Below are 13,005 nucleotides of genomic sequence, written 5' to 3'. Positions count from 1 at the left end.
GGTGCTGGGCCCATCAACGTCACTTCGAACCCAATGGATGTGGCGGTGTGTGCGCCACCGCGTGCCACCATTGTCGTGCAACAAGTAAGTACAAGCGAAAATTTTCACAAATACCACGATTATTAACAGCTAGACTATGAGATAGATACTACGTACATATTCAAGTGTGGCGAGCATTTGCGGTTGTATTGTAAAGAAAATTTTTGTGTATCTGTCGATGAATTGAGTCAGTCATATATGTATATATATTTTTTTTTTCAGAAAATAAATGGCTCGACGCTTTTATTTGTTATGAATGCGTTTCTTTTGTCCGAATTTTCCTCGGCATTTTCCTCTGTTCTGCTTTGAGTTTCACTCATTTACGCACTCAAAACAAACTTTTCCCGCTCAAGGCGCGAGTTTTCGTTTAGGCACATAAAAGCAGTGACTGCACTGATCGCCACATTCAGTTACGTACGATCAACGCAACGGTATACTTGAATATTTTGCTTGCGCGGAAAATTCAAAGCGAAAAGAGAAAATTTATTGGGCAGTGTGATTAAATTCAGTTTATTCGAAGACAAGCTTTATCTTTGAATACAATTTTTTTTTTGAAGATTTTCCCAAGTGATCTCTAAGAGAAGTGTGTGACTTTAAACTGATAAGATTTAACGTCATTTTCTTTGCTTTCGCTTCCACTGTGTATTTGTTTTAATTTGAAGCTTTTCAATGCAATGTAAAAAAGTGATTTACGATTGAATCCCCGATTTGCAAGAAACTTTTTGAAATTTAATTTTCTAACACAGTTTTTGGACTTTGAAGCGCGTGAAAACTTAAATATAAGCATACATGGTTTATTATAAAATTATTGACACTGAACTTGAACGATTTGATACACCAAAAATGGCGCCATTCTATAAGAAATTATGCAGAAGTCTTTCAAAGCGCTGCAAGCAGGTATGTGCGATTATAAAAAAAAAAAAATACTATTTAATACAAATTTATGATAAATATGTATAACATAACATAAGATAAATTAAGGTAAAATTTAGTGTTTTAAGTATAGTGCTTTTTGATTTATTTTTTATATTACCTTCGTGTAAAAATTATGTTTGAAAATAATGGGAGAGAGACATTTATCCTCGGAACGAAATGTTATTTTTCAATATTTTTTTAATGGCGCTAAACTTTTTTAAAGTATGCATAAATTAGCACGAATCTCCTTGTATACAACCGAAGTAATTTTGTATACGTTTTTTATGAAAAAAATTGGATTTTTATCCTTTGAGCTAATACACATTTTTCCCATCAAATATCTGTATGAACTCAAAAGCCAAAGTTTTCTTTACTTCATATAATTAGCGGTAGGATTTAACCAAATTAATTTTTTTTTTTTTAAATTTTCATAATTTTCGTGAAAGTTTGGACTTATGGTGATTTGGAAACTCAGCAACTCCTATGAAGTTGCAAGGAATTGATGTTAAGAGGACGAACTTTAAAAAACTGCACTTGAATCATTTTTAAATTTTGCTGCCAGTATACATACATAAGTGTATATGGTAAATATAAACCCCGAACAAAAATGTGGGCAACATCCTTTTTTTATAAAATTTTATAAAAACTGCAACTATCAATATAATATGCCGGTATATACATATGTGTGTCATCGTCCGATGCCAAATTAATTGTTATCGTAAGGATACTTAGGCAAGAACCTGCGGCAATTAAGCATTATTTTACATAATTCTTTAGTCCGTTCCTCACTGTAGGTCCTGTTGCTGAATATCGATGAGAAAGGTTCACATACCGCCCTTGAGGTTTTTATCTTAAAATGACCTTCCTCGCACTTTTTATTTTAGTTTGAATACAAAATTTGGTAGCAGTTTCGTCTTTCTTAAAAGTGCTACCCGAAAATAATGTTATAAAGCACAGTAAGAAGCCGTTGAGTTTCTTTCAGATTTACTCATTTGCTATTCTATATTCCAGTAAACACTTTCAGGCGTTATTTCGTGCCGAGGATATTAGCTCGTTGGCCCTCTCGTTAGACTTTACAAGAGTCATAGGCAACATTTCTACCACTACTTTGCCATATACAATGGACTCCCAGTAAAGGAGCCATCAACTTCAGCAGTATTAAAAAGGTTTATCTTATCTCTTTGATGAGTGGATATATTTCCAGTATTAGCGCTAAAATTATCATCACAGCTTTAATTTCTGCTTTTTTAGCCCTCCATACTTTATTTATTCTATTTGGTTTAGGAATATGAATATTCTTATGAAGTACTTAAAAGGCGACTTAGCGACTTAAGCGGCGGAATGTCTTAAAGTCGTTAAACTCTTCAGCCGAAAACCTATTTTAGACGTTGTTTACATTGAAAAATTTTACGACTTCAAAGCATAAAATGTTTACGACGTCTTGTAAATTTCCTAATTAAATACATAATCGGTCGGGTTTCCGTCAGATATTTTTCTTAGGGAAAATTACTCCAAGACATGTCGGAAGAAGATCAATGAAATAATTAAAATCCAATTTTTTTGAAAAATGCACTGTTGGAAAAAAATAATAGGAATACGGCAAAAATTTGCGGCAAAATCGTTTCTAAAATTTATGATTTAAAAGTTTTAAATTTGGTGAAAATTTGTTGCACTGATCTGATTTTTGTACAAAGTTTGAAATGTGGATTTATGTATATTGTTTTTGTTATATTTACAAACTACTACACTCTTATAGAAAATGAATAAACATTAAAAAAAAAACACACAACTGGTCAAAATATCGCGTCCCTATTTTTTCTAAAAGTGCACATGTGAAAAACAGCCCATTAAGTAGATAATATTTTCTATTTTTTGCCCCTTAAATATATTATAAAGTAGAAAGAGTACCAAGTACTACTTGCAATTTTAACAGCACGTGGCTGCATTGCGTTAATTTTTATTTTTCAGTGTCTATCTTTTCATTTTTTTTTGTAAAGACTTCAACGATAATTGCTTTTCCATTTCCTTTGAAAATGAAACACACAACACTTTCTTTTCCTTCTTCATCTGCTTCTTCATCTCAGAGAGGCAGTTTTGCTTAGGTCAATGTTCACGTGTCACTTTCATTTGTAAAGAAATTTCCAAATGAATTTCACAGTATCATACATTTTAACTCTTTGAATTGATAAAAGCAAAATTTCCAATGAATGGTGACGCTGTGGAAAAAATGAAATGATTGACAGCTGTCAAATTTCTGTCAATGCATGCAAACCGCAAACCGGTAATATGTATTTAGCAGCCAACAGATGGTGAACAAAGTGAATTGGAGATGGTTTCCTTCCGCACGTGCTACGTATGTTGGGACAGCAGATTCGTAAATAAGTAGACATGTGTGTGATGGATATCACTTCCTCAGGTTTTTAACCGAAATGAGGAAATTTACCATTTGTTTATGAATTTAATTGCTGTTGATCAGCGGACTCTTCACTTTTGGATCTTTGACGTGTGTATGAGACAGATGTGCAATCGATGGCAAAAACCAAACACCGAACCTAGAATTTTGCCATGCGAGTATTTTAAGAAAGTGCCTCACAATTCATGCATTGATGTTTATTTTGTTGTTTTGCCAGCTTGAACATTCCCCAAATGTCGCTGAAGTGATCAACTTCAATGAAAATAAGGCTACTTTTGATTTTCAGTTTTTTGTGGAACTCTTCAAACTGAGCTTAGACTGGGAATTAAGCCACATATAGACGACTTGGTCTCTAAGCATGCGAGATGCTATCCATATCTTGTAAGTTGAAGTATACATCATCAGATAGGATATCAAAGCTTTTAGCAGTGAATCTAAATCTACTTTTAAATTGTCGTCTAAGTTTTGGATTTTCAAAACCCCCAAGCATTTTTATCCATTTTTGCGAATGCAGAACTTTAGCATAGCTGCCTGCTCGCAACTTTTCAACTCTAAGAATCCCTCATTGCTGGTGGCTACCGGATCCTATCTAGTCCGGGACTATCTATTTCACTGTACAAGTAGACTTTGCGTGCAATTTGACCTGTCCAAAAGTCGGACTGGTTATCCAATAGATTTGTGGTCTTCTAATTTTCGTCAGTTTTTCGGCTGGCTTTCATACTGCGAAGGGCGCTTTATGCAATTGTTTTACTTGGTAGTCCACATATGTGTGTTTTTTTGTTTTTATGTGGGCTAGCTTCACAGCTTTTTTCATAGCACCACAACCTTTTTAGGCGGCCGATCTTCAATTTCTGGTACCTTCTCCATTTGCCATTTTAGAACCGTCAGTGAACATAATTATCGCCATATCGCCTGTTCCATGTGAATAAATCGTTCCCATAAATTAAAATGCGAAAACAAAAACAAATAATTTTTAGAATATTTGTTCACATGGTATTGCGCCAATTCTGTTCGCGGCTTTTTTTTCAAATTCACACACACTAGCACTAGTATGCCTCATTGAGTCATGCCTGAAGTTTATACATTTGAGTCATGTCTACGGGGCAGCCATTGGGATGCTTGAAAACATTTTGGCTTAGAAAGAAGGAGATCAAAGGACATGATTAAAGAATGCCGTAAACACCAAAAAAAAAAAGAGAACAGCAGTAATAACTTCTTCTGATCTTAGCTGCCGATACAGTACCGGCCACTACAATAGACCCTCTTTTAATCCTTTGTATTGGCAGTTTTCGTTTTGTTTATTTAATAATCGTTACTTTTTTTATAAAACTTTAGCATATTCTTCACAAAATCCGCGTAAATTTTATTTTCAAACTTTGTACAAAAGGTGCTCTCCTTTTAATAAAAAAAAATTTATAAATAAAAAATTGTCATATAAAAAAATTCGCGAACATAAATTTTTTGTTTGTAAGTACTATGCATAGCACCTTAAAGAAAAAAAATTATCAAAAATCAACGCGATTTTTTAAAAACTTGAAACTAGCAATTTATTACACTAAAATTTATTGGGCTACAAAACTGCATACAAAGAGTTTGAAATTTTTATGAATTTTTTTTTTTTAATTGCTATGCATTTTATTTTAAGTGTAAAAATCGGATTTACTTGGTTTTTGATATTGAATATGCTATATTTTAATAAAAAATAAAATAAAAAGGGGCGCTATTCAAGTGATCGGCACTGTTAAATCACATTTGCGCAGTCTTTTAAATAAACCATTACTTACTTTCTTACGACGAATTTATATGCCATAGATGTGCAATTATCAAAAAAAAAACAGTTCTACACAACAATTTTATGAGCATAAATCATTTTATGGACGCTACTTAGCACCTCAAATATATTTGTAAAAAAAATGTATGCTTACAGTTTTCATATTGAGGTACAGGCCACATTACCCAAGTATCCCAAAGCTTTCCTCGCTTTAGCTTTATTTTACTTACATTTCTTACATTGCCTCATTTTCACTAATGTACAATGCTATTTGCATCAGCGATTAATCTTTCATTCGCTACCTTTCACAATCGCTTTCAGTCATTTTCAATAGCCAATAAAGAATACGCAAATCATTTAAATTGATTGCGAAATATGTATGTAAACTTACATTAACATGTCGTTGACAGTTGTTGACAAAGACCAGTCAGTAAGCTTATAAATAGTTTTTTTTTCTACAATTTTGCAATTACCGACACACGTACATACATACATACATATGAATGCAAAAAGACTTGTGAAAGCAAATGCCCTGAGTGACTTGCAACTAAATATCCTCCGCTACGCATGTGACTCATGTCATAGAAAGCATGAAAATGTCATACTTTTGCATAATTTGCAGACATTCTTCAGGCATTAACATGCGATTTATTTCTCGCTTTTGATGTTGAGAAGGCTAAGCACACACACAATCACACATTTTAATATAGTCTATACGAGTATGTAGGTAATTTTGTTTTTTTTTAATTTTTTGAAACGCACTGACGTCACGCGGCTGCAAGGTGACGAGACAGGAAAAGTTTTCTTTTATATTTGCATTTGTCTATAAAATGCAAGTGCAAGTTCATTATTTAATAAGCAATAGCATGATAATGAAAACTAAATTAGTTAACAACAACAATAAAAAAAAATGTGTTTGTAAATACCCAGTACTAGTGCCGTAATCGCAGTGTCATTAAAAGTATACTCGATTCATTTAGTACCACATTTAGCCATTCGCATCGCGTCTGGCGCAAAGCGACTTAAGTTCTTGATACACAATTCTTTATTATCTTAGCGTGAAAATGAAAGAAAATGAACACAGGCAAACACACATGTACATAGATGTATGTATCATCATCAATTTCTTTGTTTGCTTGGTCGTTTTCAACGCCGGCCAGCATCATTTGTGCTGTGGTGTGTGGGCCGCTAACGCGCCGCCGAGTCTCGCCGCAGTGGTTCAGCTGCTTTGCTTTAGACTAGCATCGTAAAACATATGCAAACATATGCATACACATGCATACATATGTATGTTTGTATGTTTATTTGTCTGGCCTTTTTGATTTGACNAGCATCGTAAAACATATGCATACACATACATACATATGTATGTTTGTATGTTTATTTGTCTGGCCTTTTTGGTTTGACCATCTGTGGGTCCCTTGAAATGTTCACACTTGGCCAAATGACTAAAGAAATACTCGCATAAAAATTCAACAATGAATGTGTGTATTAAAAATCGCTTTGTAAAGTGTTTTATTGAAAATTATGAAAAATAAGATTGCGATGAAACTTAATAAATATAGGCTGTGGATAAACATGTATGTGGAAATCGTGATTATGAGCTTTCGTAGTGCATTGTTTTTGTTGTGTTTTGTAAGCAAATCTTCTTAGCAGATAAGGTGCCCTGTAGGTACCAGAATAGAAACATGGCATTGAATAATTTAAAAATAGCGTTATTTTTGTATTTATGTATATGTATGAGTGCAAAATATATTGTTTTTTACCTATCAGTTGAATAAGATCCAATCCCTTAAATTTGTGGCAACTAAAATGTGAGCGGAAAGCTTTATTTAGTGACATTCTCATATACTTAGTATAATTGTTAAATTTTGTGTAATTTAGTGTAATTTTGTTAATATTTTCTTATTTGATTTGATTTGATTTTAGATTTAGAGATTTAACATATATATGTACGTATATCGATATCAATATTTATCGATAACGCCAAGGGATGTTAACAACAAAGATCAATATTGTTATCGATAACAGTAACCACAACAAAATGATATCGATAAAGATTTATGTTTATCGAATACAATGAATATTATACTTTTAATGCATATAAATATGCAGTGCTACATTTATCGTTATTTGGGTATTAAGACGCGGACGCCTTATAGCTATGGTGACCATTCGTACCGATTTTGGCAGGACAGTACGGATTTTGAGAAAATTGTCCCGCTGAATATTTTTCAAAAGTCGGAACGTATAAGTGTCTCGATTTTTCATATTTGTTGCGATTAAGACCCGATTTTTAGTGTTTTCTTTATTCATTTAGTAACACTCTCCCTGTGCTCTGGCCCAAAAACAATTTTTCGAACAAACGAGCCAGCACTTTCGTTATCACAAAGGATACATAATAAAAATGAGCCATAAACATAGCTATCATCCTTTTGAGTCATATAATAATATAATTAACGAAATAACAAAAAATAATACTATTTAATACCCTCAAAGAAATCGTGGATATGAAAGACATAAGCTGTAGATAGAGTGGCGAAAATATAAATATGGAAGAGATATTTTAGCTTTCTATGGCTATTCCCCTTTCGATTATTTAATGTTTATTCCTTTTTATGAAAGTGAGGCTCGTCATCTAACAAATACCATGTAGGTCATAATTTGAAACTTTGTACAAAAAGTAGCAAAATTCCACAACATTTCATCAAAACTATGAGCTTTTTAATTCGATTTCTTAGAAACATTCTGAGTATGCAGTTTTGTAACCTATTCAATTCAAAGTTCAAATTTTATGTAGCTAGGACTTACTATAGTTATTTGGTCCATACAAAAAAATTGTTGAACATATTGTGTATGGAAGAAAATGCGCGAACAAAAAATTGCCAAAAATCAACGGTAAGTCCAAGCTTCTTCCAACTTGCACTTTATTATACTAACATTTAATGGGCTTCCAAACTGCATACTCAAAACATTTATTAAATTTGTCGAATTTTTATATAACGGGTGATTTTTTTGAGGTTAGGATTTTCATGCATTAGTATTTGACAGATCACGTGGGATTTCAGACANTGCGTCATGTGCAGGCGAAGATGTTGATTGCGGACAAGTTGAATTATAAGTCGGCACCATATTAATTTGTGCTGTGCTCGGAGGAGTTGCAGCACTCGTAGTTGCGGTAGAAGCTAGGGGATCGCATTTATCGCAACACCAGCTTAGGTCTTCTATTCCGCTATTAACCCCGACACACCAGAAATGATACCACTTGTCGCATTGATCGCATTGTACCATGCGGTTATCATCTTTTTCACTGCATTTAAGACAATTGTACTCATTGCCAGAGTCACGTTCGTCAGCCATTCGGATTGTAGTTATATGTATGTAATTCGATTACTTATTAAATTTTATTTGTACGCGCAGCGCGATAGTTAAAAATGTTTTTAAAGATTTGTAATTTCAGGAGTTCGCTTTCAATGAAACAACTTTTCACAGTAGTAACGATTTGTATTTTGTGTTAAACTACTTTAAAAACATTTGTATCAGATTTTACGTGCGAACTGAGCTCGCATATTTTAACGTTGATCCATTTATATTCTTTCTTAACTTCTTATTTTACCGTTTCAAAATGACAAAACAATGAAATGAATACTTATGTATGTTTGGAAATTTACAGTAGTGAAATTATGTATGTACAAGTACCCACTAGGGATAATATGCAAATTACTTTAAAAGTACCCTAATGGAACGGCGGTAACACCTACAGTGATGACAGTCCTCCTGCAAGCCGAAAACTTTGTCTGCGGTAGCAAGTGATCAAAATCTACCCTCTTCGTGAAGAGGTCCGACAACACAGTTTTCCGTTCTTTTATGCTCAATACCTCGTAGCTAGATGTGGCTAATGGTGCATCGAAAATTGTCAGAAGTTTTCGAACTATAAATGTTCGTCATAAGTTCATATCGCATCATATCGAACAGATGTTTTGTTGACTTTTTAGAATTTTTTTGTCCCATTTGCTTCCATATAACGAATACACACAATTTATTTTTATATGGAGGAAAACCGAAACATCCTGGACAAAAAAAAAAATTCTAAAAAATCAACTGTAATTTTTAGCTATTTGAAACTGTACTTTGTTCTATTAAAATTCAGTGGGCTACAAAACTGCATACTGAGAATCTTTCTAGGAAATCTAATTCAAAAAAATAGAAATTTTTACGAAAGTTTGTTGAATTATTTTTAAATATTGCACAGGGTGTGAAACTTGGATTTACACGGATTTTGTTAAAGAATGGACTATATTTGTATAAAAATATAACCAAAGTTAAATAACAACAAAAAATAGTATGTTAAAACTTGTCAAAATGTGGTGCGGCTATAATTATTTCGACCAATTTAGGTATGTATTTATGTACATACCTATTCACATATGCGTGTATATAAAAGTATGCAAAAATTCGAAAATTGCATTAACACATGGCTATTCCTTTGATTTGTTAGCGACATTAGCCTCCAAACTTTGTAAACAAATGGTTAGTGCATTTGAAATAAAAGTTTACAAAACTTTACAAGGCTGCTGTTGTTAGTTCGATTCTTACAATAATTGTAAACACTTCAATGCAATGCAATTCGAAATTCGTGCAAATTGAAGGCCTGCATTGTTTAGCACTATAATTCAAATTGGCGTAAATTATTTGTTTACACCAGATGAGGATTTAAACTTGTAAGCCTTTAGAAGTTTTTGGTATTTAAAATTTTCAAGGTAGCTAAGCGAAGTGCAATGTTTACAGTCCACAAACTTACTTACATACAATCAAAAACAGATATGGAATTTACAATTTTTTTAAGTCTGGCACTAATTTGCGAACCAACAGCTTTTGTGTTATTTAAAAATTAATTGGAAAACATTTAATTATAATAATGTAAAGCAAAGTATGTGAGCTGACTGCTAAATGAGCAAGAAAAAGGTTATTCAAATAAAAAAAAAAAACAAAATCGTAAAATAATCAGAAAAAGAGAATTGCACAAGTGCTTAACAGAGTCACAGAGATATAAAAGCGCATACAGTCTCTGTGGTCAAACTTGGCAACCAATGCCAGACTAAGCACCGATTTATGTATATGCATATATATGTGCAAATCAGCCATTTGCTGGAAGAATGTCATATTTTAAAATGCGAAAAGTATGGCTTTAAAGTTTTATGAAATTTTTTCACTTTGAACAAAACCAAATATATTAAAGAAATAAAAAAAAAATAATGCAAGTGTAAAAAATTTCAAAATTTTATACAGACTGCAATATTTAATTTGTTTCGTTGCTTTAGTCAAAGTGTGTTTCTTTTCTACTTTTAGTTGTTAAGCAAAGTGTCAAATGTAAAATAGCAAAAACCCTTCGTATGAGGCACAATTAATTAATGGATAACGCTGCGAATTTTTTACACAGCTTAAAGAAAATTCTGACGCATACTTAACTCAAAAAAAGACCTCCTTTTCGATCATAACATTCTGCCAGCAAACGAACAGCGTACAAATGCAAAAAGTAACCACTTTTTTGCTGCTTATGGTGTGTCCTTTGCATGGTTGGTTGAGTTCGGGCGTACAATGGAATAAAAAAATCACTTACTCACATACAAGCGTGGTTAAGCAACCCATGTATATAAACATATGCAAAAAAGTTGCGTTTTCTCTTTCCTTTACGGACTTTTAATTTCTCAGAACTATTAGCTATGCAAAACAAGCCACATTTAAAGGTTTTGTACACGCTCCTCCTTTCTGCCTTTATTGAAGTGAATATGTTTTGAAATGCATGAATATTTTTTTAAAGCAATGGGCTTCCCTCATACTTACTCAGTAAAGTAATAAACAAAATTTATTAGGGCGGTTCTTATTTTTTCATTAATTTTAATATCGAAACTTCATATTTTGGGTATACAGTCTTGCATAGATTCAAAGTATTGGGTTATATGAAAAGTCCCTGCAGATTTTTGTGACTATGTAGTGTTGATGCCCGTACATCTTGCAACACTAATCCAATTGCGCAAACTGACGTACGTTTGAAAGGTGACATATCAGGCTATATTTTTAGTGAAAACTATTATGTTATTCGTCGCCCGTAATAATGATTTGAGTGAAATTTCTGAAGAAATGCACTGCGTGAAGCGAAACGATAAACTCGATCCTCTATTGTGCACATCTTGACCGATTGAACCAAGCAATCAAGAAAGAGCGACCAGAATTCGCCAACAGAAATGGAGTTTTTTCCATCATGACAATGCTGGGCCTCACACATTTTTGATGACTAGGAACAAATTGATGAAGCTTCGGATAGAAGTTTTAATGCATAGACCGAACCTTTCGCCGTCTGACTTTCATTTACTTAGGTCTCTGCAAACATCTCTTAATGGTAAAATATTGACCGATCGAAAAGCTACTGAAAATCACTTGGCTAAGTTTTTCTAATGATGGCCAATATGTAATTGATTAAAAATAAGAAATATACAATTTACTCAAAAACCCGCGGAGAAAACGAATACGAATAAAAAATCATAGCACAAATTATATTAATAACAGTATAGTGACGCTTAAATGACACAAAAGAAGGCCGATACAAGTACACTTAATTTTGGGCCGTATGTTACGGTTCTGTCTGCCGTTTTTCTAAATCAAGTTATTTTCCCAAGATATTTTTATTTTAAGTTTGCATTGCGTATGAAAAAGAAAAAATTCATTCACAATTTAACATTGAAATGATTACTCCATGTACGAGTATATACGAAAACGACTATGCACGATACGGCGTATGAGTAACATTATTTCCTGCTTTTATTTCAAAAGCACAAAAGCTACAAGGTTTGGCAAAACAACAGGCTTTATACAAATAAAAAAATTACCAAAGATTTGTTATCAATAAAATTAATTTACATATAACGATAATAATTCACAAAAGCCCTAACGAATCAATTTTCTCTTTTACAGGAGAAACAAAAAACAAGATAGTCAAAAACAGATAGGGCTTTTTAAAAAGTGAATTCACTATCTTTAGTGAAAATTTCACTATTCTTAGCAGAGTTGTATTTTAGTATATTTTTCCAAAATCTGTGAAAAAGGATGTTGGTTAGTGCGTTTGTGAAGGTAAGGTAAGGTAACGATATATAGGTACTCTGGCAATCAAAAGTGAGTGCATGGTGTTTTTGTTTAATATTAGCAAAATTTTTCAAGCTAAAATTTTTTTTTTATGATTTTTTTTATAAAAATATGGCTTATCCTTTAATTAAATCCACATAAGTCATGCTTTCAAACTTTGTACGGAACTTAGAAAAATTCAACGAATTTCCGTCTAAATTTTGACGATTTTGAATCTGAATTTTTAGATAGATCGGTTTTTAATTCTAGTGAAACGAGATCAAGCAGCTAAAAATTCGCGTTGATTTTTAGTCAAAATTTTTTTAAAAATTTTGTGTGTTGATTTCCTTTGCCGTACGTCGAAGAAATCTGTATATTAGCGAGTGGCGAAACGAACAAACTCAATGGGGTACAACCAATCTCGCTATCGTCCTTTTTTGCCCGCTAACTTTGTTTTTGCTTTCACATGCAAAATTTTTCGCTAAGCGAGCGGAAATCAGACAAAGCGAGCATAAAGTGAAATCCAATTTTCACTACCAAAGCAGTTGCTGCTTGCATACTTTAAAAAAATGAATAATACCAATACTTCTTCTAAATACTTATGTCATATTTTTGCAATGAACTCTTTCATGCGATACAAATTTATTCACAATAAATTCAATAGTCACAGCCTTGTTGATACTCCAAAACATTCTAAATATCTAAGTCAGCACTTCAATGCGTAGGCGTATTTTTTAAATTGACCAAT

General features: G+C 32.8%; 1 protein-coding gene across 1 annotated transcript in view; it reads left to right on the top strand.

Moving 5' to 3' along the window:
- Positions 1 to 9: 9 nt before the first annotated feature.
- LOC108371671 (pre-mRNA-splicing regulator female-lethal(2)D-like) overlaps positions 10 to 13,005 on the top strand; it is a gene marked incomplete at its 3' end in the record, with an annotated part of 36,095 nt that continues 23,099 nt past the window's right edge. The window contains exon 1 of the mRNA XM_017627276.1: positions 10 to 84. Coding sequence (XP_017482765.1) covers positions 34 to 84 — 51 coding nt within the window. The remainder of the gene's footprint in view (positions 85 to 13,005) is intronic.

This window comes from Rhagoletis zephyria, unplaced genomic scaffold, assembly GCF_001687245.7.
Source record: "Rhagoletis zephyria isolate East Lansing unplaced genomic scaffold, Rhagoletis_zephyria_1.1 Rzeph_scaffold_05136, whole genome shotgun sequence".
Taxonomy (NCBI): domain Eukaryota; kingdom Metazoa; phylum Arthropoda; class Insecta; order Diptera; family Tephritidae; genus Rhagoletis; species Rhagoletis zephyria.
This window is presented reverse-complemented; position numbering and strand designations above follow the sequence as displayed.